General features: G+C 39.9%; 1 protein-coding gene across 12 annotated transcripts in view; it reads left to right on the forward strand.

The window, feature by feature from the left end:
• The window catches only part of BBX (BBX high mobility group box domain containing), a 140348-nt gene that overhangs the window by 78124 nt on the left and 39386 nt on the right, over positions 1–22838 (forward strand). For all 12 annotated transcript variants that reach the window (XM_059837209.1, XM_059837173.1, XM_059837182.1 and 9 more), the window contains 4 exons: positions 5510–5708; positions 11169–11236; positions 17050–17130; positions 19280–19360. In XM_059837209.1, coding sequence (XP_059693192.1) covers positions 5510–5708; positions 11169–11236; positions 17050–17130; positions 19280–19360 — 429 coding nt within the window. The remainder of the gene's footprint in view (positions 1–5509; positions 5709–11168; positions 11237–17049; positions 17131–19279; positions 19361–22838) is intronic.

Genomic DNA, 22838 nt, shown 5'->3' on the forward strand with positions numbered 1-22838 from the left:
CTTTGCTGAGTATGCTAGCACACTGTGGGAAGTGTAGATAGCTGTAAAATTATTGATATTACCCATGCCTGCCCTGGGATCTGAAGGTGTCTGCTGCTGTTAAGAGGCTGTACGGTCTGATTGTTCAGTAATTCATGTGAACATTGGAAGGTCCACAAGAAAAACAAAGTGTTTAGCATGGCAGGTCCTTTTTTAAGCAGGGTCTGTAGGACCTCTGTAGTTTCTCATCGGTTTCACAGTATAGTAACATTTGAGTCTCAGCTTTGTCCAATCATTCCAGTTTCATTCTGCATTCCCGCTTACAAATTAGCGATATTTCTCTAAACGTCTGGAGAAAGGGCAATTAGAAGATTCAGTACAGATGCAGAGAAAGGAAAGATGAGAATAAAGAAATAATTTTTGTAAGAAACAAACCCAATGTGACTGTTTTTCTTAGCCTTTTGTCTTGCTGAAGGAAACTTGTTCATTAAGAAGGAAAATAATTGCAGAACTTCTGTATGAAGTGACATATCTGAAACTATTAATCATATTGTTATAGAAATCATTGTTCTTGTGATTTTTTTTGGCATGAAGAACAAATTAAATATTCAATGTCAAAGCAGAACAATAAATCTAAGTAGTTTACATCATTATAAGTAGTACTAAGACTGAGAACTAGAAGAGAGCATATAATTTTTATTCTTTAAACAGTGTATGTTACAGCAATAATGAGCAGCTGTAATGTGCTGTTGAATCCATTTGGGCCTCCTTCACCTACAAGCCTTTTCTTGTGTGCATGGATTGGTCCTTTTATTGTAATACTTGCATTTCACAGAACCACAGAATGTTTGGGGTTGGAAAGGGGGGCCTCTGGAGATCGTCTTGTCCAACCCACTGCTCAAGCAGGTTCACCTGTAGGTAGGCTTACTGCTGAGACTGTCAAAAAGAGGTTAATGTTAACTGTAGTGAGAACCACCTGTTGGTACTTTGCTTTTTCCTAAAGAGAATTTATTTAAAAATCAAGGTGAATGTCTTTGAAAGATTATAAAAATACCATTGTACCAATGGTCTTCTGTTTGAGTACCTATATAAGCTCACTGAGAGTTAAGATACAGTGAGTAATCTTCTGTCGCTTAAATGTAGCTTTTCAGTGTCCTTTGACTTCCACTGCACAGCCTGTAGCCACTGTCCTGGCTGGACACACATCTCCCAGGGAACCCTCTATCATATCTGCTATCCCTACAATGTGTCTTGTATACCCTGAGCATCCAAATCACTCCTGCAAAGATACATGTGGGCCTTACAGAAGTGGTCCCTCCTGCTGTGGCTATAGTCCCTGCTCTTCTACAGTCTCTAAAATGTTTTTTTACTACTTGTTGCTATGGCTCCCAAAATCATTTAGGTTAGATCATGTGCCGTGCAAGAAGGTTTCAGTTTCTTGCCTGCTTACTACTAGCAGTGATATTACCTCAGCAGTATGCATGTAAAGGCACTTGTATATTTACTCACATATGTCTAACTGTATGCAAGATGTATCATTTTGGGAGGTAGTGAGACACCCAGACTTTTTGCTGGCTGGAGTTAAGAGAAGTTTCCTAGTAGATGGACATCTGTCCGTGACTCCCTGAGAGGCTCACCAGCTCTCATTCAGGCACTGTGGAAAATCCCATTATGTACCCGTCTGCACCTTGGGTACCTTAATTATCTGGAAAAACTGGCCCCACACTCCCTCTATTTTCCATCTTGTGGTTTCTAGTCTCTTGTAGCAACAACTGCCCTGGAGACCTGGTGCTGCACCTGCAGAGCTTGATGTCTGCTTTTGCTGGTGTTGCTTTATGAGTAGGCTTTCTATTTCTATCCTGCAGACTTCCTAGATCAGCTTAAATTTGAAAGTTTCGCTGTCTAGGATATAAGCCCAGTAGCTGATACATACTCAGAAAGGATCCAGAAGTGTTACTGTTTGTTTTAGCCTTTTCCTTCACTGAGAGAAATTAATCTGGCCAGTCATAAATATGCGCCAGCATTTTTATTCACTTCAGTAATAAGGGTAGTGTTCTTCTGTTAACTCTTACAGGACTTCCTGGGAGTGTTCAGCTGCCTTAGAAAGTATCTGGTGAGATTGTTACTGTTCAAGCCCTATTCCCTTGCTAGAAGACACTTCATTTTTAAATATGTCTTTGCACCAGCAAGATCCAGGCAGTCAGGATTGTTTCCTGTAAGGAGCAGCCTGATAAATGTGATTAGACATTGGAGTGGACTGCCCCAGAAGGTGGTGGAGTCACCAACCCTGAAGGTGTTCAAGAAAAGACTGTAAATGGCCCTGAGTGCCATGGTGTAGCTGGCAAGGTGTGTTAGTCCATAGGCTGAACTCAGTGGTCTCAGAGGTCTTTTCCAACCTCACTGATTCTGTGATCCTGCTGCCATTCAGTGGCCGAGCTGAACACTTCTCCCTGCTGGTCCTTGGCCAGTGGTGTCTCAGGTCCAGTCAACTACACTGGGAACTTGCTGGCCTTGTGGTGCCACTGCTTTGGCAGCTCCTCAGGCTAGGAGGGGACAAATGTCCTGGCTTGCTGGCTGGAGTTTGGCAAGTCCACTGGCTGACGTATGGACTATAACATGTGTAATGCAAACCCTGCATCCTTCAGGAGTGAAAAACGGAGTGCTGTATTTTCTGGGGAAATTTTTTTTAATGTTAGGTCTCTGGGATTCGTGTGACTTTTAATAGCATACATTTAAAATTAAACACGTGCTAACAGCTAGCCTGAGGTGTAGCTGAAATCCACTTGTGAGCTTCTGTTCTTGCCACAAATAGAGGAAGCAAATCTTTTTTTATTTGGTGATGAAAGCAACTTGGGGAGTTTTAACCTCAGTTGTGAAGGGGCACCTGTCCTGCTGCATAACATAACATTCTGCAGGCTTTCACAAAACAGAAATAAGGCATCAGACCGATCCCAGAAACACATCTTGTTCTATTTCTTACCTGAAACTTCAGAACATGACCCTGCTGGGCAGTCCCTGCCATTTGTTGTGGAAAGCAAGGTGGTGTCTTTCATTCTAGGTTAGGTACTTATGTTTGGGTTTGGTTTTTTTTGTAGTTTTCTTTGGTTGGTTTGGTTTGCTTGTGTTTTGGGGGTTTTTTAATCAGTTTTAGACATCTGCTTAGACTGGCTGTGTTAAGTTGCACAGTTGGTGAACGGGAGGAAAGCAGTAGATTACACTATTGTCTGTGACCTTTTCTTGTTACTTTGTCGCTCATTTATTTTCTCATGACCTGGTAAACAAAGTCTGTTTTAGGCCTTGGTCTAGTAGTCACAAAAGTCAATACCAAAAGGGTTTTTAAGATCTGGATCAGGCCCCTGTATGCATTTATAAAAAGTACTTCTTGTCCATTGTTTAACTTTTTTAATTTTCTCTTTTTTTATTTTATGTGTTGAAACTGAGCAGTTCCAATGAGTTGTCCTCCCTCAGTTTGCTCCTTTGCCTTCAGAAACTGCAGTTAATGTTCACTTCTTGGCTTTGCAGAGAAGAAAAAAAAAGACATTAATAGACCAGCTCACTTGACTGACTCTTGTTCAAAACTGATTAAAAGCTTATTGCAGCCTTGTCTCACAAATGGCATGTGTCCTGGCGCTCATTTGATGGGCAGCCTGTCAGCTTGTCAAATTACTCAATAGAGTAATTCAATTACTCAAAGCAGCATTGCTGATATGAAGAGCTTATGTAGCTCATTGCTACCGACTCTATGCTTTTCACTCTGCAGGCTGGAAACATGATTTGTGAGTGGGCTGTGGCTTTAACAATGGAAGGCAAAGCTGCTTCATCGTGTATTTCCTTTCCTCCCCTTCTCTTACCCTCCCCTTCCTATCCCTTCCCTCCACCAGGCTATTTTTATGGTGTACTGAGCTCCCAAAGCAAACTGAGGGAACAGGAAAAGGAGTGAGGCAAGCAGTGTTGCAGTCCTTACTTTGCAGATTTAATGCATACACCCTGTTCAGAAAATACAGCAGGTATGTGGGTCAGTGATCCCTGCAGATTTTTATTATTTATAGCCATTTCTATAAATACAGGACTTCCCACAGCAGGGTTCATGCAGTGCTGTGTTTCTTACAAACCAAAACGTTTTTATCTCTGCTACGGTCTGGAGGTAGCAAGTGCCAGCTCAAAGGTGAAGATAGAAATGGAAGAAAGCAGTATACGTACAATGGTGACCCTGCCACAAGGCAGACTGTTCAGCTGGGAAAACACTGTAGTGGCTCTAGCAGAGGACAAGGCTTTCAGTGCTATTTCTGTATTTGATGCCCAAGGGATTTTTTTTCCTATGTTTCTTTGTGTGCATGTTCATGAAACATAGGTGCTTCTCTGTACCATGACTGGGACTGATGGCAGCTGTGTAATCACAGAACAAACTTCCTGCATCTGCCCTGCCATGTGCTTCCAAGCACAAAGCCGCTCTTTTGGTCTTGTGCTGCCCCTGGGAGCTACCCAGTCATGACGGGGTGTTTGATTCCTTCTCCCTGTGGTGAGCACTGGTGCTGGCTGGGTAGGCTCCCACGCCAGCAAGTGCTGTACAGCAGCAAGTGCTGTACACCCCTATCAGTTGTTATGCAAACATCTGCAGCTGGAATGTGTGGCATGTTCCTCTGATTTGCCAGTTCTCAACCTTGCATAGCAACACATGTAAAATACTGAAATGCGGTCTTTCTGTTGCTGTTAGCATTCAAAAATCTTGGTTTAATGTGGGCAGTAAAATCCTTGGAAAATGTTTGTGTTTTGTTTTGTGAATAAAATAGATCCTGGTCCTTTCCCCCACCCCCCAAACTGCGGGATCCAAACCCTTTCCCCCACTGCCCACGTGTAGTTTGGCTTCCTTTGTTTCATTGCCTCATACCAAAAACACAGCAAGCAACTGAGATGTGTGCTGGGTGCTCAAGGCCAAAGAATGTTTTAAATGGTCACAGTTTGTTTTATGCAGCCAAACAGCATGGTACATTTTGGAAGGAATGCTGGGATGGTGTTATCACAAGATACTGAATATGACATTATACTGGTTGCAATTTGTTTTTGGTGCCTGGTTTGGGAAAGCATATACTCATATTCTAAAATACAGAGCTATATGAGAAGAATTAGTGCAAGTTAAGGCATCATGCTGCATTTATTGCTAAATGTGTGTTTTTATTTAATTCAAACTAGAAAGTAAACCTGCAAAGAATTCAAGTATCTGTTTCTCAGAACATGAGCATACAAGCACTGGGGAGCAGTTTGCAGGATCAGGACTTCAGCTTGCTCTGGGTAATAGACCTTCAGGAGAGGAAAGAGAAAACCCACTTTTTTAGATACAACTCTTCTTATCTTAATACTTCTTCTTAGCAAATTGTGTTGGTGGTCGGACTCTAAGCATGTGATTAAACTGTTAAAAAATCAAGATATTTAAGGATTAGTTACTGTATTAAATCCTCTTACATGCAGTGTGCTCTGGTTGCCCTGTGTAGAGCATAATGTGATGACTGGTAATTTCTGTTTTCTTTTCTAGTATAAGGATGCATTTATGAAAGCAAACCCAGGGTACAAGTGGTGCCCCACAACCAACAAACCTGTGAAAACCCAGGCATCCAGTGTTACGAACAGGAAAAAGCTATGGGCCATTGCATCAGACTCTGCAAAAGACTTACCGAGTCCAAGGAAAGTAACCAAAAGTGAAGAAATGCCACAACTTAACTTTGGGATGGCAGGTGAGATTTCCATCCATGGTACTCAGCTGTAGCTCTGGGGAGGTGTTATAGAAACTGAATTTTTTATACCTGATTCCTTACTACACATGGTACTGTGGTGTCCCAGATTAAGTTGCCAAAACTGTAGTTAAACCTCTGTGTAACAGTTTTCTAAAATTTTCCATAGTGCATGATATATTTTCAATATATGAGGCATCATAACTCTTACGCCCTGTAGGGCCCAGATTTGATTGATTTTTCGATTCCAGCTTATCTGCTGTCAGAGACTTCCATTCTCTGGTTACTCTGGTTAAAAAGGAAAGTGCTGATTGGGAGCATTCTGTTTCTCTGTCAGAGAATGCTGTACTCTTTTAAGTAATTTACTCTTTGCAAAAATAATTTATGAGGATATAATTTATATCCTCAAGTTGGATATGATAATCTTGTAGATTAATGTACCAGTGTGGCTAACACTTTTCTATTTTCATCAAGAGAAGCACAGTTTAATTTCACTGAAATGTCCTCTTTTGTGCATTATATCTTGGAGGAGCAAATTCTAAACTCCTAAACATTTGGGGGGGAAAAAGAAAAAGAAATATGTGAAGAAGTATAGGTGGAGTGCCTGAACTGGTGAAAAGCAGATAATCTCTCACTGATATCCATAAATAGCAGAACTGTTGTAATCATGACCTTGAAATACAGAGACATTAAATACTGGCAGCTTGAGAACCTAGCAGTCAAGGTTAAAAAAAAAAAAAATTCCCTGCCACTGTTTTTTCCTTTTGTTTCTCTTGGGATGTTTTGTGGGGTTTTTTTGTTTGTTTGTTTGTTTGTTTGTTTGTTTGTTTTGCTTGGTTGGTTCATTTGGTTTTTTTGTTTGTTTAAAGTTTCAGATGCACTAGTAGATATAAAATTAGAAACTTTGTCATATCCTGGTTTATGACAGGTGTGTAGCAGATAGGACTTCTCTGTTTAGAGAGATTATGAGATTATGAGCTGGAGAGTAGAAAATGGTTTTATGGAATAAGTTTAAAGGAATGAAAAGGAATAAAGAGGCATGTATATCTTAGTATAGTGGTATGAAAATGTCTGTAATGAAATTTCTTCTGGCTCTTGAGGAACTGTGAAGTGTCATCAAAATAAGTGTTTCATGCTGCATAGTTTAGTATATGGGAGAGCAGCTCCAAAAATCACAAGCCCCTTCAGACCATTCTGCTTTTGCTTTTAGAAGAGTAATTTTTATGCTCCTTAAATATTTATTGACTTAACATAAAGAATGAGTAACAAGCCTTAGTCTACCTCTCATCCATCCCTCAGAGGCCCCACTGGGCTATCCTAGTGTCAAGTTTTTGAGCACAGAGGTCTTGAATCAACACTTGTCAGAGTAGAGGACAGAGAAATTAAGAATTAGAAACTAATCCATTGGTCTTTCTATAGAGCCATTTATAGCTAAAGAAAGTCCTTTAGGGCTACCTGTGATAGTTTGTTTGGTTTTTTTTCCTGCAGGCTGAGTCAATGAGCATGGTAATTCATAAGGATCTTGCTCCAATTTTCATGCCAGTGAAGGCTGACAATATCTTGGGTATAAGAATACCTTATAAAATAAATTCAGCTTCTAACAGAGATGTTAGCAGCATCCACATCATGACAAGTGTGCCATGCCAAATGGATTACTGCTTTGTCAACTATATACCAGTTCATGCTAAATATGTTTATTGTGCTCCTCTCTGCTTGACTTCATGTGATAGTTCAATTCAACTCTCACTCTTTTACACAGAACAGTCTCTTTAAAATCCAGGCTGTATACTAGCTGATGAACTGGAATGTAGCTGAACGATCTCAAAACTGGAATGTAGCTGAACGATCTCAAAAACGATCTCTTTTACCTTTGAAATGCCACTGATTCACTTGTATCTTCAAGGCAGGTAACTTCTTCAAGACAGGGTTTATATGAGCCTAGAGTCATGCCAGGAAATCTGTTTTTTTTGTTGGTAATCATGTCTTGATTGCTTTTTGTGTATTACATTTTACTTTGGAAAATCTAATATGTAGACAGTAAGATTTTACTTTGTTTTTTTAAGTCCCACATAAGCTGTTTGTGTCCTTTTTTTTGGCTTTACAAGAATAACCATGCCACATTTAAGTTTGTTATGCTGACCTACCATTATATCAAGAAGCTGAAGTATGGCACCAGTGTTGGGCTTCTGACCTGCAGACCCACTAGTTGTGTCCTTGATCATCCAGCCTAGAAGCTGTAATTGAGCATGTTTTTCTCATTATATAGCTCACCTGTGTAGGATGTAGGGCAAAGAACACTGCTGTTTGCAAAAGCTTTGCCATACAAATATGTGAGATTCGCAGTACTTGCATATTTTTGCTTAAGAAGAAAATCATCCATGCCATAATGCTTTTTAGTGAGGCAAAGGCTGGAAGAAAGACACTTCTGGAGTAGGCTATATCCCTATAGAAACACAGTTCGTTTTTCAGAAAGAAGCTAAATTATGCACCCAGGTAAAAGTTGGTTGAATCTGGTTCCTGCTGGCCTTCTTCCTGCTTAGTACTTCCTCAGTTTGTTGTTTCCTCTGACAGAGAAATGGCTATGATGAACAAGCCAGCCTGCTGAGTCTGTAACCAGCCCAGTACTAACAAAGTATGTCATTCCCAGAGAGATGGTTTTAAGTTTCATCAATATTAAAAGCTGTTGAGAAAGTCACAAATCGCCTGCCATTCTGCAAGTCAAATGTGTGTGCTATTTTCCCAGTACTGTTGATTTAAGAATAAATTCTGTAAAATACCCCTTAAAATTCTTCTTCATACCAGTAAGCTCCTAGTGCCAGAAGAGAAATATTATTGTGCTGAGAAGACACTATAAACATATGGCAATGTTTGGATACGTACATTTTGTCTTCCCTTAGGTGAAGTTATTTTGTAATTGGAAACAGTAGAAGGATTTTTGGTTTTATCATGAGCAGACATCTAAGCACCAACCCTCTACTACAGCTGCATCATAAGTGTTCAAGTTGTTTAAGCATCACATTAAACTTTTATTTCTAATTCATCTGTCATTTTTTTCCTTCCTCCTAATTTTTATATTTAAATAAACAGTTTAAGTTTTTCTTACTTAGGGAGAAAAACACTGAACCACACTTCCATCTTTGTTCTCTTATGATGAGCTACTTAGTTGAAAGGCAGAAAGGCAAAACTGCCAAAAAGATATTCAGAAGACAGGCAAGAATTTTCCAGTCGTAAACTGGGTGTTCTTGAGATGACCAAAGTTGGGGAGCGAGAAAAGGACCAACAAGTAATGAAAATAAAGCACAAAAGAGCAGCTGGGAGTCATCAGGGTGATGCAGGCATGAGAAAGTGCTATACTGCAGTTTGTCAGGCAAAGTGTTTTTAGGATCCCCCTCATCTGATGTGGTTGCACTGCTGGTCATGCATATACAAGAAAGAAGAACTGCACCTGGGATAACTGCAGAGGAGAGCTATAGGAATTGCTGAAATGATGGGAGATGAATGTGCTTTATGAGACTGGGAGATCTTGAATTATTTAGACCAAGAAAACAAGTGAAAGAAGAGTAGGAAAAGTCCTGTAAATGCAGAAAAGGGAGATACCATTTAGGGAAACAGTTTCTAATCTTAGAGATGCAAGTACCAGAAAAACATGTACTACCTGGCCTTGAGTGTATGTAAACTGAAACCTAGAAGAAAGCCCTTAATGCTTAGAAGATTTGAATCCTGCAAACATCTTCCAAAGGGAGTAAAGGAACTAGAAAACAACCATCCAAGGCCTTACTGGTTAATATGGGGCTCAGTAAGTTTATGGAGGCCCTGGAGATCTCTTCCAGTCTCTCCTTCCTCCAAATCAACTGCTTCCTCAGGCATTATTTTTCAAGATACATGTTAATTTTTCACTTCCTAATTGCTCTGATGTCCTCTGATTTGAAGGACTGAATGTTTTCCGATCAGCTCTTGGATGGCAAAATATGCTCTTGCTGACAGGATCATTTCACTTAAGAATTGTGTTTAGATACTTACTGGCCCTTCACATTTTCTGTGTCTCTTACTAGATCCTACACTTCTGATAGTGCCTTGTCTCTTCATAGAAGTGTGACTTTTTTTCCCTTTTTAATTTAAAAAGGCAAACTTCTTCAAAAAAACTAAAACCTCCAAAACACGTGCATTCTATGTGTTTATTGTGGCGAAGGAAAAAGTTAATTCCAGTTGAATATTGGGTTTGAAGCTAGGTGCTATTTAGGGTGCCTGTTTAATCCTATTTAACAATATGCCACTCTTCTATCCATGAGGTAGTGAATGAGCCTTGTTTATTTACATTGTTTTCCTCTTTCTATTTAATACCCTTCTAAAAGACTATTGGAAAAACTTACGTTAGGAATGTCAGTGAGAGATGTTGAGTGCAGGAAAACGTTGGGCAGCATCTGTGGTATCGAGTTAAACAGCATTGATGAGTATTCCCATGAATTGGACTGTGATCATCTGTAGCCCTAAACTGTTAGGAGGTTTACAGGTACATGTTTGGTCCATGTCAGAAAAGATAAAAAAATTGCACTCACATGTGACTGTTGTATGAGACATTTGGCCACTGTCTGTCTCCCTGTCTGTACATGACACTGTTAAATCAGGCGCCTGCATTGCTCCCAAGGCATTCTCCCAAAATCAGACAATTAGTCTTCACAGTGATGAAGAGCAACCACTGTTCTGAGTGGAAAAGCTACTCCATGAGTAATGCAGTGTCAGAGTTTATTGTTTTCACTTCTTGTCTTTTTCTGAGCTCCTGAGGTGCAGGAAGGCTAGAGGGAAAAAGCTGTCAGTATCAAATGCTTGGCGAAAGAACATTTATATCTCCATTTTACATTCCTCAGTTATGTATCATATTGGCAGGGCAAGAAGTAGGCAGGCAGCTTGCCTGGCCATTGCTTGTGCTGTTCTGGCTTCATGCTTCAGAGCTGTCAGGCTGGCACTTTTCACCACTAAATACAGCTCTAAATTATAGACAAATGAAAATAGAAATTTTGCTTCAGAGCTTGATTGTTTTGTTTTGTTCCATCCTTTTATTTGTTCAGTCACCAAGGAAGGAGCTGCTCCCTTGGTAGGAGCATCCACAAGTTATAAACCTGTGCATTATTAGAGCATCTTTGTGTATATTTATGTGTGAGATCATTACAGTTGCTGTTTTAAAGATATTCATCTCTGTAGTACATAAAACCTTTGGCAGTAGAATTGTAAATCCATGCAATGGGGTGTTAAGCACACAAATCCAATTAAATCCTTCAAACAGCTTTGAAAGCCTTCCCAGAGGGTACAGAATTGGTTATTTGTGATTCTCTTGAACTGCCTTTTATGGCAGCTTGCTGAGAGTGTCTGTGACAAATAGTGTTCTGGGTCTTTAGTGTTGCAAGTTGAAGGTTTTTTAAACAAGCAAATGAATCAACTTAAGACTTCATTTTACTCTTTTAACAGATCCTACACAAATGGGAGGCCTGAGTATGCTGCTTCTAGCCGGGGAACATGCACTTACTGCACAAGAGGTAAGGAACTCTCTTCTCTCCCTTACCATGAGCTCTCCGTTTAAAGAGTTTGTAAGAGGAATAGTTGACCAGTGAGGAATTAAAGTTAGGACACATCTCAGGTAACCTCAGCTGGGAATGAAATGTAGGTTGAGCATAGTTCAGTATTAACTCTGCTGATACTTGAGCATACCAGTCAGGCCTGCCCTATGAAGAGACATTGTCAGAGGTAAAAGGGTTGAAATATAGTGACTGTTGTTAACAAACAGGTGTTTTACAAGCTTTTCTGGCAAGGATTCTATATGCTTGTGCAGTGCCTGACACAACTGTGGCCTTGTCACTAACAGATGAATAAACAAGTCATTTCCTACAAAGTCAGCATCATTGTATATACATTCTGAAACCCTGCAGGTGCTAACAGGTAATTGAAGTATTGCAGTCTGCTCCTATTCACTAAATCATTATGTCTAAAAAGAAGTTTGTAGTTTAGTTGCCATCACAAATGTGTTTTTACAAAGGAATCTAGTAAGTGGTTTTGTATATCTCCAGTAGTGCATAGATCTCTGGCCTTTCTTTAGACTGATTATTAATATATCCTGGTTTTTAGGCCAACTTTGAAAATTGTTCCAAAAGTGGCTTCTTTGTTGGGCATAGTAAGTAGTACTGCCATAAATCTCTAGCTCTAGGAAAGAGCTCTCTTTTGTTATTGTTGTTGGTTTTATTGGGAGGAAAAGTAATAATTAACTTAATCTTTATGTGTAGTGCATTTGAGATGTATTGCTTCTGTACTTCCAGGACTCCTCAATGCTTTGCACACCAGTTTTAGCCATGGAAGTTTTGTGCTGTGTGGTTACTGGCCTTCTGTGCTGCAGCATGAAAAATAAGAAACATTCAAGCCAAGTTGACAGAGAAGTGAAAAGAAATACATTATTTTGTGCTAAAATTATACTGTCCTTCTCAAACTTGTAGTCTCTCAGCTTGGAGCATACAAGCTGCTTTTACTATGCTGTTATGTTTAAATGTGAGGGAAGGTATATTGTAGTCACAGATACTGCATTCCTTTATAAAAGGTCTTTGCTATGACCTTGAGAGCTGAGATGTCTTGATTCTACAAGATACTCAGTAGTATGATTTCAAATGGCAGTGTAGGAATAAAATCCACATGTAGATTTAGAGTCAAATCAAAAAGCATGTTCTGTGATTGTTTTAGTGCATAAAAGTTCTTTTAATCAGAACTTTCTTATTTTGAGCAAAAGACACACTTCCTGTGTACCTCAGTAAATCCTGGTTTTCCTGATAGAAGTGTGCAGTACGACTTGTGATGAAATATTCACTTTATGTATAAACTACACTCTACTCTTCTGGGCCTGTAATCTTCCTTTGAAACCTGGCCCACCACATCAAAGAAGCAGGCTGTGTAATCTGCTTTCCCAAAAAATGTAAATGTAGAGCAAAATAATTGTCATAAATACAGCCCAGACAAAACTAGTTGTGGGATTGCTAGAATCGTGATGGACCATATTTTAGCCCATACTTACTAATGAGTTACTGTATTTTAATTGTCTTGCCCTGACAAGTGGTTAAGGGACAGAGCACTTTCCCAGGAAACTGCACATCTCTGATTCTTTTTGAGGGTCCCCTTTGTAAAATACTTCCTCCAGATCAGTTGAGGTGATTGGTATTCTTAAAGAGACCCAAATGAGCAAAGTTGAGTCCTCCTCGTTGTGAGTGTGCAGGAGTTAAGTCTCCAGCTGTGTGTCCAGGTGCTGAGAGACTTTCTCAGTTTCTTTTGTGTGGCAGCCATGATGTGTCTTTCATTTGTCCTTTATTTTCTTATGTTTCAGTGGTAAATAGATACAGAGCAAATATTTCTTAGGCATGTGTTTCTCAAATGCAGTAATGATCCTCAATCTGTTTAGACTTGGATAACTGAACAGCTCTTCTGTCTTCCTACCTTCAAGTGTGTAGACAGGGGAGATTAGGATGGTCATCTTTGCATGCCTTTAGGGGAGTCTATGGTTGGATTTCCATGCTTATGGTCTCACACTTAAACCAGCATCTGGGAGGTTAGCAGAACATGCTAGGAGGTGGTATGACAGACTCAGAAAGCAGCTCAAGAATTCATTATAGAGCTGGGAAGCTGCTTTGCTCTTGAGTGGAGAGGAGGAGTCAGTTGTGTTGTATTAGAGTTGGTATTCACATGGGAGAGAATATGGTGTACTAAGGTGACTACAGAGGTATGGTTAGTGAAAGAGGTTCAGAAGTTGCTTTATTGTGGAGAATGTATGTATTGTTTTTATATGCTCATGAGTATATAAATACACATTGTTCATCTAAAGCCTTGGCATTTCTATTTTTAGAAAAAGGCCAGACACTGTCATATTTTAAAGAATGCTCTAAATTATAACATGTCATCTAAATTATCATGGAAATGTGTGTATAGACTTAAGATACATGTACACATATATGGTTCTTAAACTGGGGATCTGCCAGACACAGGATTAGCTGTCAACATGAATATTGACTGTTGTGCATATGTATGATTGTGCAGCCTCGGGTGGCCTTGTAAGCATAGGTCTTACATACTCCTACAGTTTTAAAGTTGTTAACAGAGGGAAGGGCAGCACTAGCACAGTTTTCCTCAGCACTGGAGAGAGGATGAGGGACATTGTACTTAGAGGTCTGCTAATCCAATGAAAAGTATTCAACACCTGCTGGTGTTCTGGCAAGTATATGCTAAATGAATGTATAGGGGTTTTTCAAGTGAGGTGTTTAATCTTCAAGTTGTCAGAAGTCCAGATGTCAGGTAACCAAATGACCAGCCAGCAGGAGGATGGGAAGAGACGTAACAGTGATATTTACAAAATTGTTTTGAGGCGTCAGTTGCAATCTCTGTATGTTGCCAGTATGTTCCCAGTTTTGCAAATTTTTGTAATAGACTAGAGAGTTTCTCTTTTGGTAACAGAATTCAGTGTTGGTGAGTGATTGATTTCTAGGCAGCAGCTGGAGTTACTAAGCAGATAGGCAAGAGAAGCTACAGACCTTACAGGGAAAGGACATGGATATGCAGTGAGTTTCCCCCTGCATTTTGGATGCTTTCATCAGTTACACAGGACAGTGGTGTGTGAGCATATTTTACTGAACACCTGAGCAGAGATGCCGGACGGATCATCTCCAGCTGCTGTGGTTGTGCCAGGCAAAGCCCGATCCTCGCTGCAGGTTATCGGCAGCAAGGCTGGAGCAAGCGCTCCTTGCTCGCCCGTTCGCCTCCTTGCACATCTCCCGTACTCGTCCTTCAGGCCCTTTCCTTGCCTTACAGCAGCACCTAGTGGGCTCTCTGGAGGTTACTGCCCAGAAATCCCGATATCCGGAGCAGCCTCCAAAGCCTGCCTGTCTACCGGCGCTAACGCCTCGCAGCGGGCAGGGTGCGGCCGGCCCGGGATTTCCTCCACCCCTGTTCGGTGTGATCGTTTCAGACCAGGCTGTGGTAACCTGCAGGGAAAGGAAAGCCTGTGGTTTCCTTCTTTTTGAGAGCAAAAGGCTATCTTACATGTGATTCAGGGGCTGTGCAAAGTGTGAATCAGAAGTGGAAAACCTCAGTGCAGCTCAAGAGAAGGCTTGGAGGAAGAAATGGGATGTTAAGGACATTTTATTAGAGTAGAAAATGAGATGTACAAAATGGCACTATCTGTGCATCTGCTCCTTCTGGTAATTATTTTAATGCTTTGATCAGGTTCAACCTGGCAAATGGTAGAAGTCCTGGAGATAATAAGTTTCCCACAGGTCAAGAATGTTTGGGGCAGCTCTAATTAGTGCTCTGCCAAGTAAAAGCCAACGGCATTAACTTTTTTAAGCAGGAATTGATAAGAAAAACATAGTGATTCCAACCACAAAACCTCCACTGATTTACCAGCAATCTGTCCTCTACACACAAGCCCATAGAAAACTGGGCTTCACGTCTCCCACAGCAAGTGGTTCTGGTACCACCAGGTGTACAAGCTGTGCCCAGCCCCCAGCACGTGGCCTCCAAGGCAGTGAGAAGGCTCATCCTGGGTGTCTGATAGCACCTGTGTTGTGGTGGCTGAGCCCAGATAGCCCCTCTTGGAAGGGCACTCACACCGTCACAGTGCTCCTGAGGTCCATGGCTCAATGGCTCCAAACTCAGAGATAAGTGATATAAAACATCTGGTTGAACTGCAGAAAAGAAGGGAAACAAGTCCAAAATTTGGTTATTCTTTTACAAATCCCACCAGTGCAGTGGCCAAATGAATGCTCAGACGTGCAAGCAGCAACCTTACATATTTGCACCTCTGCAGAGTCTCAGACCTTTGGAGATGGGTCTCTCAAAAGCAGCCAGATACTTTTTTGGTAGTAGTCCAGACTGCTGTTGAGGCACAGACATCTTAGACTAGACTGTATGGAAACATGATAAAAGTCAATAATAAACATTACATCAGTGAAGACAGTAGCACAACCTACTAAAAAGGCAGAAGACAGACATTAGAAATACATTTTTTGTGGTCCTTTGGGTTGCTGTACTCCAACAGTACACCAATAAAACATCCTGCTCAGTGTTTAACAGGAGTCACTGTTGCTGATCCGGTTTATGGCAGGGAAGAAGCAAGTTTGTTTGTATATGTAAGCAAATTGTCACATTGGTGAATTTCCCCTTGTCCTCTGGGTTGCTACACTTGGATTTTGTGTTTCCAGGGGAGCATGGGTAGCAGATTCCTGAAGGCAGATGCTGCTGTTGCTATTGCAGTGCTTCAGGATCTCAGACAAACAGCAGCAGGGCAAGCTGCACATGCTGTGGGGCTTTGTGCTTACACAGGTGCCATCAGTAGCTAAATCTCATGTGCTTTCACCAATAAAAGATTATCACTTGTTTAGGTAATGAGTAAGAAAAAGCCCCACATTTATTTTTGAATTTGTTAAGTAAACTGAAATTTTGAGGGGAAAAAAAGTTGTCAGGAAAAAAATTTCCATCCTCTTACTTTTTATAAAGTCTTACAAAGCCTCCTTGCTTTTTTTCTGTTTCTTACAAGCCACCTTATGTTATACTAACAGTACTTCATTCTCCTAGGAGTTACACATGTAAATCTTTTACACTCAAATGTGACACTTAATGAATGTATCATATTTGATAGAATTCCTTACAGAGTAGTGCTCAATTAACACATTTCTAGCTAATAAGAATACCATGGCAAAGATCTGTGTTAATTCAAATAAGGCTTTTGGTTTTGAACGGTCATTCTTTGTGTTTTGTTTTCAGTTATAATGACTTTCTTTCACTGCTTCTCAAAAGCACCGCTAAAATGTATGCTTAGGTACATGATTTAAGAAATTTTAGGCTTGTGCTACCTTATGAACTTATTTTCATGCTGTTATGATTGGAGATTATTTTTCTAATTAGTATTTCTGTCTTCAACTGTATCTTCAAAGTATTTTTTTACCCTCTATATAGTCTTACTCAGAATTGTAGCGCAAATTACAGATATAGCAGTGTTGATAGCATCACCAACGCAAGATGGTTATGTGTGTAGTCCAGTATAATCCATTGAGTATTCTATTGTATAAAACTATTCTGACAAGTTTAGAATCATAAAAGGAGAAAAAAAGCCTGGTATTTTTGTGGTCTTTTTTTCTAAGACAGTTTTCAAATGCATTAAAATGGGTGCTAAACAATGTTTTCATCTGTAAATATGATTTAATCTTTCCAGGACTGTGAAACATTAGCTTGTCCTTCTTCTCTTAAATGGTTTATTTTGCTCACTGTTCTTTTTAGCTTGCGGGAAGCACCTTTGAGGTCTTACCCTGCACTCTCCTTTTTTCAGGTTTCCTCCAGTACTTGCCAGTCTGATACATCTAATTCTACAGAAGCCTGTCAGAAGTCATCATTGTTTCAGTTTGCAGAGGTGAGTTTCTTTAAAAAGGAGTTTTTTAGAAGCATATCATTTTAAGAAGCACCTGATGTCGAGTTGCAAGAAAAATCAATTGCTGCTTTTATTTGTTCCCTCATTTTTGGCTTTATGCTGTTGAATCATTTATCAGGTTGGTAAGACTTGAAGTGCAAGAGAGTGTGTTTAGGACCCTGGTGAAAACCCAGGTGCAATAATGGAGCTGTGGTTTAAGATGTAATTTGGAGATATGTCACTCCTGCACTTCGTTTAAACTAGGGCCTTATTAACTGAGGTTTTAACATGTATTTGGATGTTTCTAATCTAGTTTGGCTGCTTTAATAAATGGCTTCATCAAAAATCATTCTAGTTCTTGAATCTCCAAAATTTTCTTCTAGAACCACAACCAGCTCTTTGCAAGTGTGCTTTAATTTTGCAGTGTACAATATTTTTGTCAGCATACTCCAGTTATTGCTAGAAGTGCAACTGTGGTGTGTGTGGTGTTGTTCTTTTTCTTTGAAAAAAGAATTTCATCCAAGTCTTAATGGATTTTATAGATATAAATAACATGACAAAAATGAGATTGCAAGGAACTCTAGCCCTCTGCAAGCATCACTTAACACTTGAAATAGTCATAATGCATTACACAGAAATATTTAGTTGTATAAATACTGATTTTACAAGGCACTTATTAATTTTTAAGTAAGTGTATATGGAAAGAAATTTTGTCATAGGGCTTTTTATTCACACCAGCTGTGAATCTGATTTGTGTGTCTTTATTACCCATTGCCTTGTGCACTTTCATACTCCTCCCTAAAAGATCATCGCTTTGGGAGCAGATACATTGCAATCCTAGCACACAAGAAAAAGAGACTTCTTTTTCAGTTGGATATTTTAACATCAGTGCACAAGCCCTTGAATTCCAGCTTAAGATCTGAGTCTTTCAAATGTATTAGAAGTAAATTGGAGCACTGATCCTTTATTTCTGATTAAAGATAATGGCCAGAGTGAAGTAGATGACCTGTAATTAGGCTCTTAAACAGCCTGCTGGCTTTTTTTGTTAGCAAGAGGAAGGAAATGCCTGGTGTGCCAGCAGTGAAAAGCAATATTTAGATGCTTCTTAGAATTGGTTAATTCCAGTATCACTTATGACACTTCTGTGGTAATGATTCAACATCCATCTTCCCATATTTCTGAGGTGCTTCTGTGTGCTTATCCTGTCAGTAGAGCAAAGTCTTGTATTGAATTTCAGTGCTGAATCTTTTAAAGAGTAAGACAAATACCAGCTCACCTAATTGTTTCAGTTCATTTTACAGTGCCAAAGGAGGGAAGTGCCAGATGCATGTGGTAGTAGGCAGGAATTGTGTGCTGCCAGATATGCCCTTGCTAAGGGTTTCTGACCTCGGGCTTTTCCTTACCACTGAAGAAAAATTTTAGTGGGTGCCAGGATCCAAGCTCACCTACACGTGGTTTAGAAGTAGCGTACTGATGATCACTAATTAGAAATGCAAATTAGCTAGTCTTATTTTTCAAGGATGCTAAACATCCTGTAGGGAGGGTGCACCTAACCCCAGTGCACGGTAGGTATGTGTGTCAGAGGCAAAATAATTGATACTTATAGTGAAGTCTAACATTAATGAGAAATGTCATTTGCAACAAAACTAATTAACACAAGTTAAACAGTATGAAATGCAGTTACCTTAGTGTGTGGGATAGATCTGGTATCTCAAAATACCTGCACACATTGTGTTTCTGTCCACGCTTACCTTCTGTACTAAGTAGCGATTTGTGCTCTTGTCATCACCACCATTCTGCAGTCTCTGGTCTTCCACTGAACTGTGAAATACAATACAGTGTTAAGTATTTGTTGCTAACCCTTCTTGGATATATCAGCAGGCAAATAAAAGCCTTTCAAAAAAAGCTTATTTTGTAGACTCTAGGAAGGATTTTCCTTCTGAAAAGTAATTCAAGATTACTATTTCACAGATCACCTGTTTATGTGTTTCCTGGAGAGCAGATACTGTTTGTTCTAAGGGTGTGTTGGGACTCATTTGCATACTCTGGAGTACCAGGAATCTTTTTATGACAGATTATAAATTTAGCATGTTGAAGTGTGATACTGAAACTGAACAGTTCGGTAATACAAGCATAATTGTTTTCCTGACAGATCTCTTCCAACCCCTCACAGCCTGGAGTCCTGGGAGCAGTAAAACAAACAGAGGAGTCTGCATTGTTTCAGTTTGCTGAGGTACAATGGCTGAATGTGGTGGGGGAGGGTAGGAAGAAGCAAGAGTTGCCAGTGAATGGCTGAGCGCCCTTTCTTATCAGAGATTCCCATCAGGAGATGTATATCTTCCTGACAGTATTATGTTAAGAAAACCGTGGGGTGAATAACCAGTGACTGGATGAGATGTTGGCCAGCTCTACCAGCTGAGAGATACTGGGCTTGTGAACGTTATGTAGTTTTCCATACCCAAAGGATCACTGCAGACTTCCTATCCAAATGGCCTTTTAATTTGCATCTAGGAAAACAGCAATTAAAAGACATTCTGAAATGACACTGCCCTGCCTGTGGAAGAGGCTGCAACAGGGCAGAATGGTGATTGCCCTAGAGGCAGGAATCATTTGGAGAATCCTTGCAGATCAAAGGAAGCTTATCACAACAGCCACAAGGATATTTAACAGCATCACTTAAGTGGCGACCATGTCAAGCCTTTCCACCTTCCACATATTGAAGATTTGGAATTTGTGAAATGCTGCTTTTAGGAATTTCTTCTCCCATGTGTTGAATGTGCCTCTGTGAATTGACTTTCCACACATTTACTCTTCTTGCCGTTTGGGGGAGTCTGATACTGCTTGCAGAATAATTGAAACCACAGTTGCATTTTGTGTGTGCCTGAGAAGGCTGGGATTGGAGCTGGTGCTATTGCAGAGGAGCATAAAGAGATTAGAAAATACCCTGATTGTTATTCTGTGTGTCACACACTTCCTTCTGTGAAATGTTGAGCTGATTGTCTACTATGTTGTTTTAGCTTGGCTGGAATGGGCCTTGGTGTTTTTCTTAGGAGGGCCAAGGAAGACAAATCAATATTGGGGCAGCAGAGTAGAAGAAACAAGCTCTAATTAGTGCTCTGCCAAGTAAAAGCCAATGGCATTAACTTTTTTAAGCAGGAATTGATAAGAAAATATACTGATAAGAAAATATACTGATTCAGGTGCCAGAAAATACCTGGCTACAAATACTCCTGTAAAAGATACAATACAGTTAATATTTCTAATCATGAAGGTGTTTTCATATGTACCACAGCTTTGAAAGTTAGAAGTCAATTTGCAAAGCTCTTTTGAGAAAATTAGTAGAACTAAGCAGGATGAAACTATGTGCTGAAGCTAGACTTTTAAACCAAGTTAAAAGATACAAACTGGAGAGCACTTCTTGTTAATTTTATTGCAAAGTACTGGAATAATACTGCAAGTGAATCTGCTAACTCAGTTGCAGAAATCTCATTCTGGGTATCTGCAGAGTTGAACAGAGTATGTATTGCATTTAGTACAACATTCTTAAATTGTCGCATAAAACCTGGCTTAGCCATACTCTCAGAATTTCACAGAACCTAAAACCATTTCCTCTCCTAATTGAACAAACAAAATGCCAAACCTGAAAATTGTCATACAGATGTGATAGTGTGTTGAGTTGCATTCCACTATGCTGAGTGAGCTCCTTCGGCCTATTGGAGTACACATATGTATCGTCAAATGTTAGGTAGAAGAGGTGCTTAGAAAGTTAATTAGGATTTACTGAGGACAGTTTTAGAGTCAGGGTTAATCTCTTTTTCTTGTAAAAATATTTAAATGTGTGTGCAGTCTGAAGGGGTTGGTTTTGTTCTGTGGCTGAAAATAGGAGACAAATCTGGTAAAGAGAAAAAAAAGAAAAAAAATTTAAACCCCACCTTGTTAGCCATGGTTATTCTTCCTGTGAAACCTTAATGACAGTGATGACAGATGAACATCATTTTTTATCTATAGCAGTAGAGAAATGGCATTTTTTCTAAGCTTGTAGCCTGATGATGTAATTTAGGTTGCTCCTGGGGAAAGTATTGAGCATATTACAGAACCTCTTTAAGCTTTCTCCCCTGCTATTAAAGCTGCTTGTGCTCTTTCAGCTATAAGGGCTTTCATTTGCACAGGCTGTCTTTGTGAAATTTGGCAAAAGTCCTATTCCTTACTGTGCCAGTTCTTACTGCATCTTGTCTATATGAACGCATTACTGCATTTAGAGAACTAAATTATGGCAAGCAATTTGCAGTGGGCTGCTGTCAGCAATGTACAGTGCTACAAAAGAAAAAAGAGAAGGAGAGAAAGTAGTTATTTAACCAGTAGCCAAGTAGACCTGTGAAGAAATGTGAAGTGTGCTCTGGTCTGATGTGCCTGGAGACTTCTGGCAGCCATCCCAGCTCAGTTTTGGTTCTGGCTGGGTGTTCCTCATATGTTGCCTTTCACCGCCCTTGCAGCAGGGTGAGTAAAAGTGCTTCTTTGTGAAGACAGCGATCCCATTGAGTAGGTTTGTCATTTAAAACAGACACCTTTACCCCAGGAGTACAAGTGCCCTGTCACTCAGAAACAGCTCATTAAGTGTAGAGTAGCATGGAATTCTTTTTGTCTTTACAGCCTCAGTTAGTCTTTCATCTGGTTGTCTAGCCCAAGTGCTGTAGTTGTCAATTAAAGCTGTTCAGGATATGCCTAATGAGGGCTGCCCAGTGACTTGCCACAACAGATGATGAAAATCCTGGAAGCAAGACTTCATTCGGTTCTGTGGGTGCACAGGTGCCTTGGAGATCTTCAAAGATGATGTGACATGCTCATAAGAGCTTTTTGAAGTTTGGATTGTTGTCAAGTTATGCTTTTGGCTTTCTCATGCTTCTGATCTTGCAAGTAGTTGGCCCTATTTTTGTCCTTCTCATTTGAACCTTTGTGGAAAGGCTGTGATTTCTGAGCAGTGGGCCCTGTTCTTAGGGCAGTGGCTGTTTGCAGGCTGTCTGCTCACAGGGACTGGTCACTGTCCCCTTCCATGCCATGAGAGGGAAGCAGAGCAGATGGGACTCCTTGCTCTCTTGGTCTTACTGCATCTGTGTTTGGCAAATGTGAACAGATGGTGGTGATTGCTTCCTTGAAAGATGAGTGCCTTTTGGATTTACTTTCCTAAACTCTTATTCATTATTAAAGAAAAGCCTTCTGGGGTATGGAAGCAAAAGAATTGCTAATTAAACCATCTTAAAAATAAAATTAATCCACAACCACCAAACTCTTTGCTTTCAGCAGCTTTTCTAAATTTTTTCTCAAAGTGATTTAATTTAAAAAAAAAAAGAAAAAGAAAAACAAACAGTCATGTGCAGTATGGAACCAGGTGGATTTTTTTTTTTTTTTTTTGCCAGTCCAGCATGTTATTTTCATTTAAGATACAAAAGCATGACTCAGGATGATTTTGCCCATGCTGCATTCTCACATACTCACTTTGAAAAGGTTTGCTCTCTGTTTATTTCTGTGCAGAACAGGAAGTTTGAATCCAAAACTTTTGGTCAAAATACCTTGAAATGTGGAGTGTAAAAACTAGCGAGTGTTTTCTCTTCCAGCTTCCATATGTAAAGCTGTAATCTTCCCAGGTAAAGAAAAATGTATTTGCTGTTTGCCCACATACTGAAATTATTAAATGTTTGTGTTGGAATGAAATG

The sequence above is a fragment of the Haemorhous mexicanus genome, chromosome 2, assembly GCF_027477595.1.
Source record: "Haemorhous mexicanus isolate bHaeMex1 chromosome 2, bHaeMex1.pri, whole genome shotgun sequence".
Lineage (NCBI taxonomy): Eukaryota > Metazoa > Chordata > Aves > Passeriformes > Fringillidae > Haemorhous > Haemorhous mexicanus.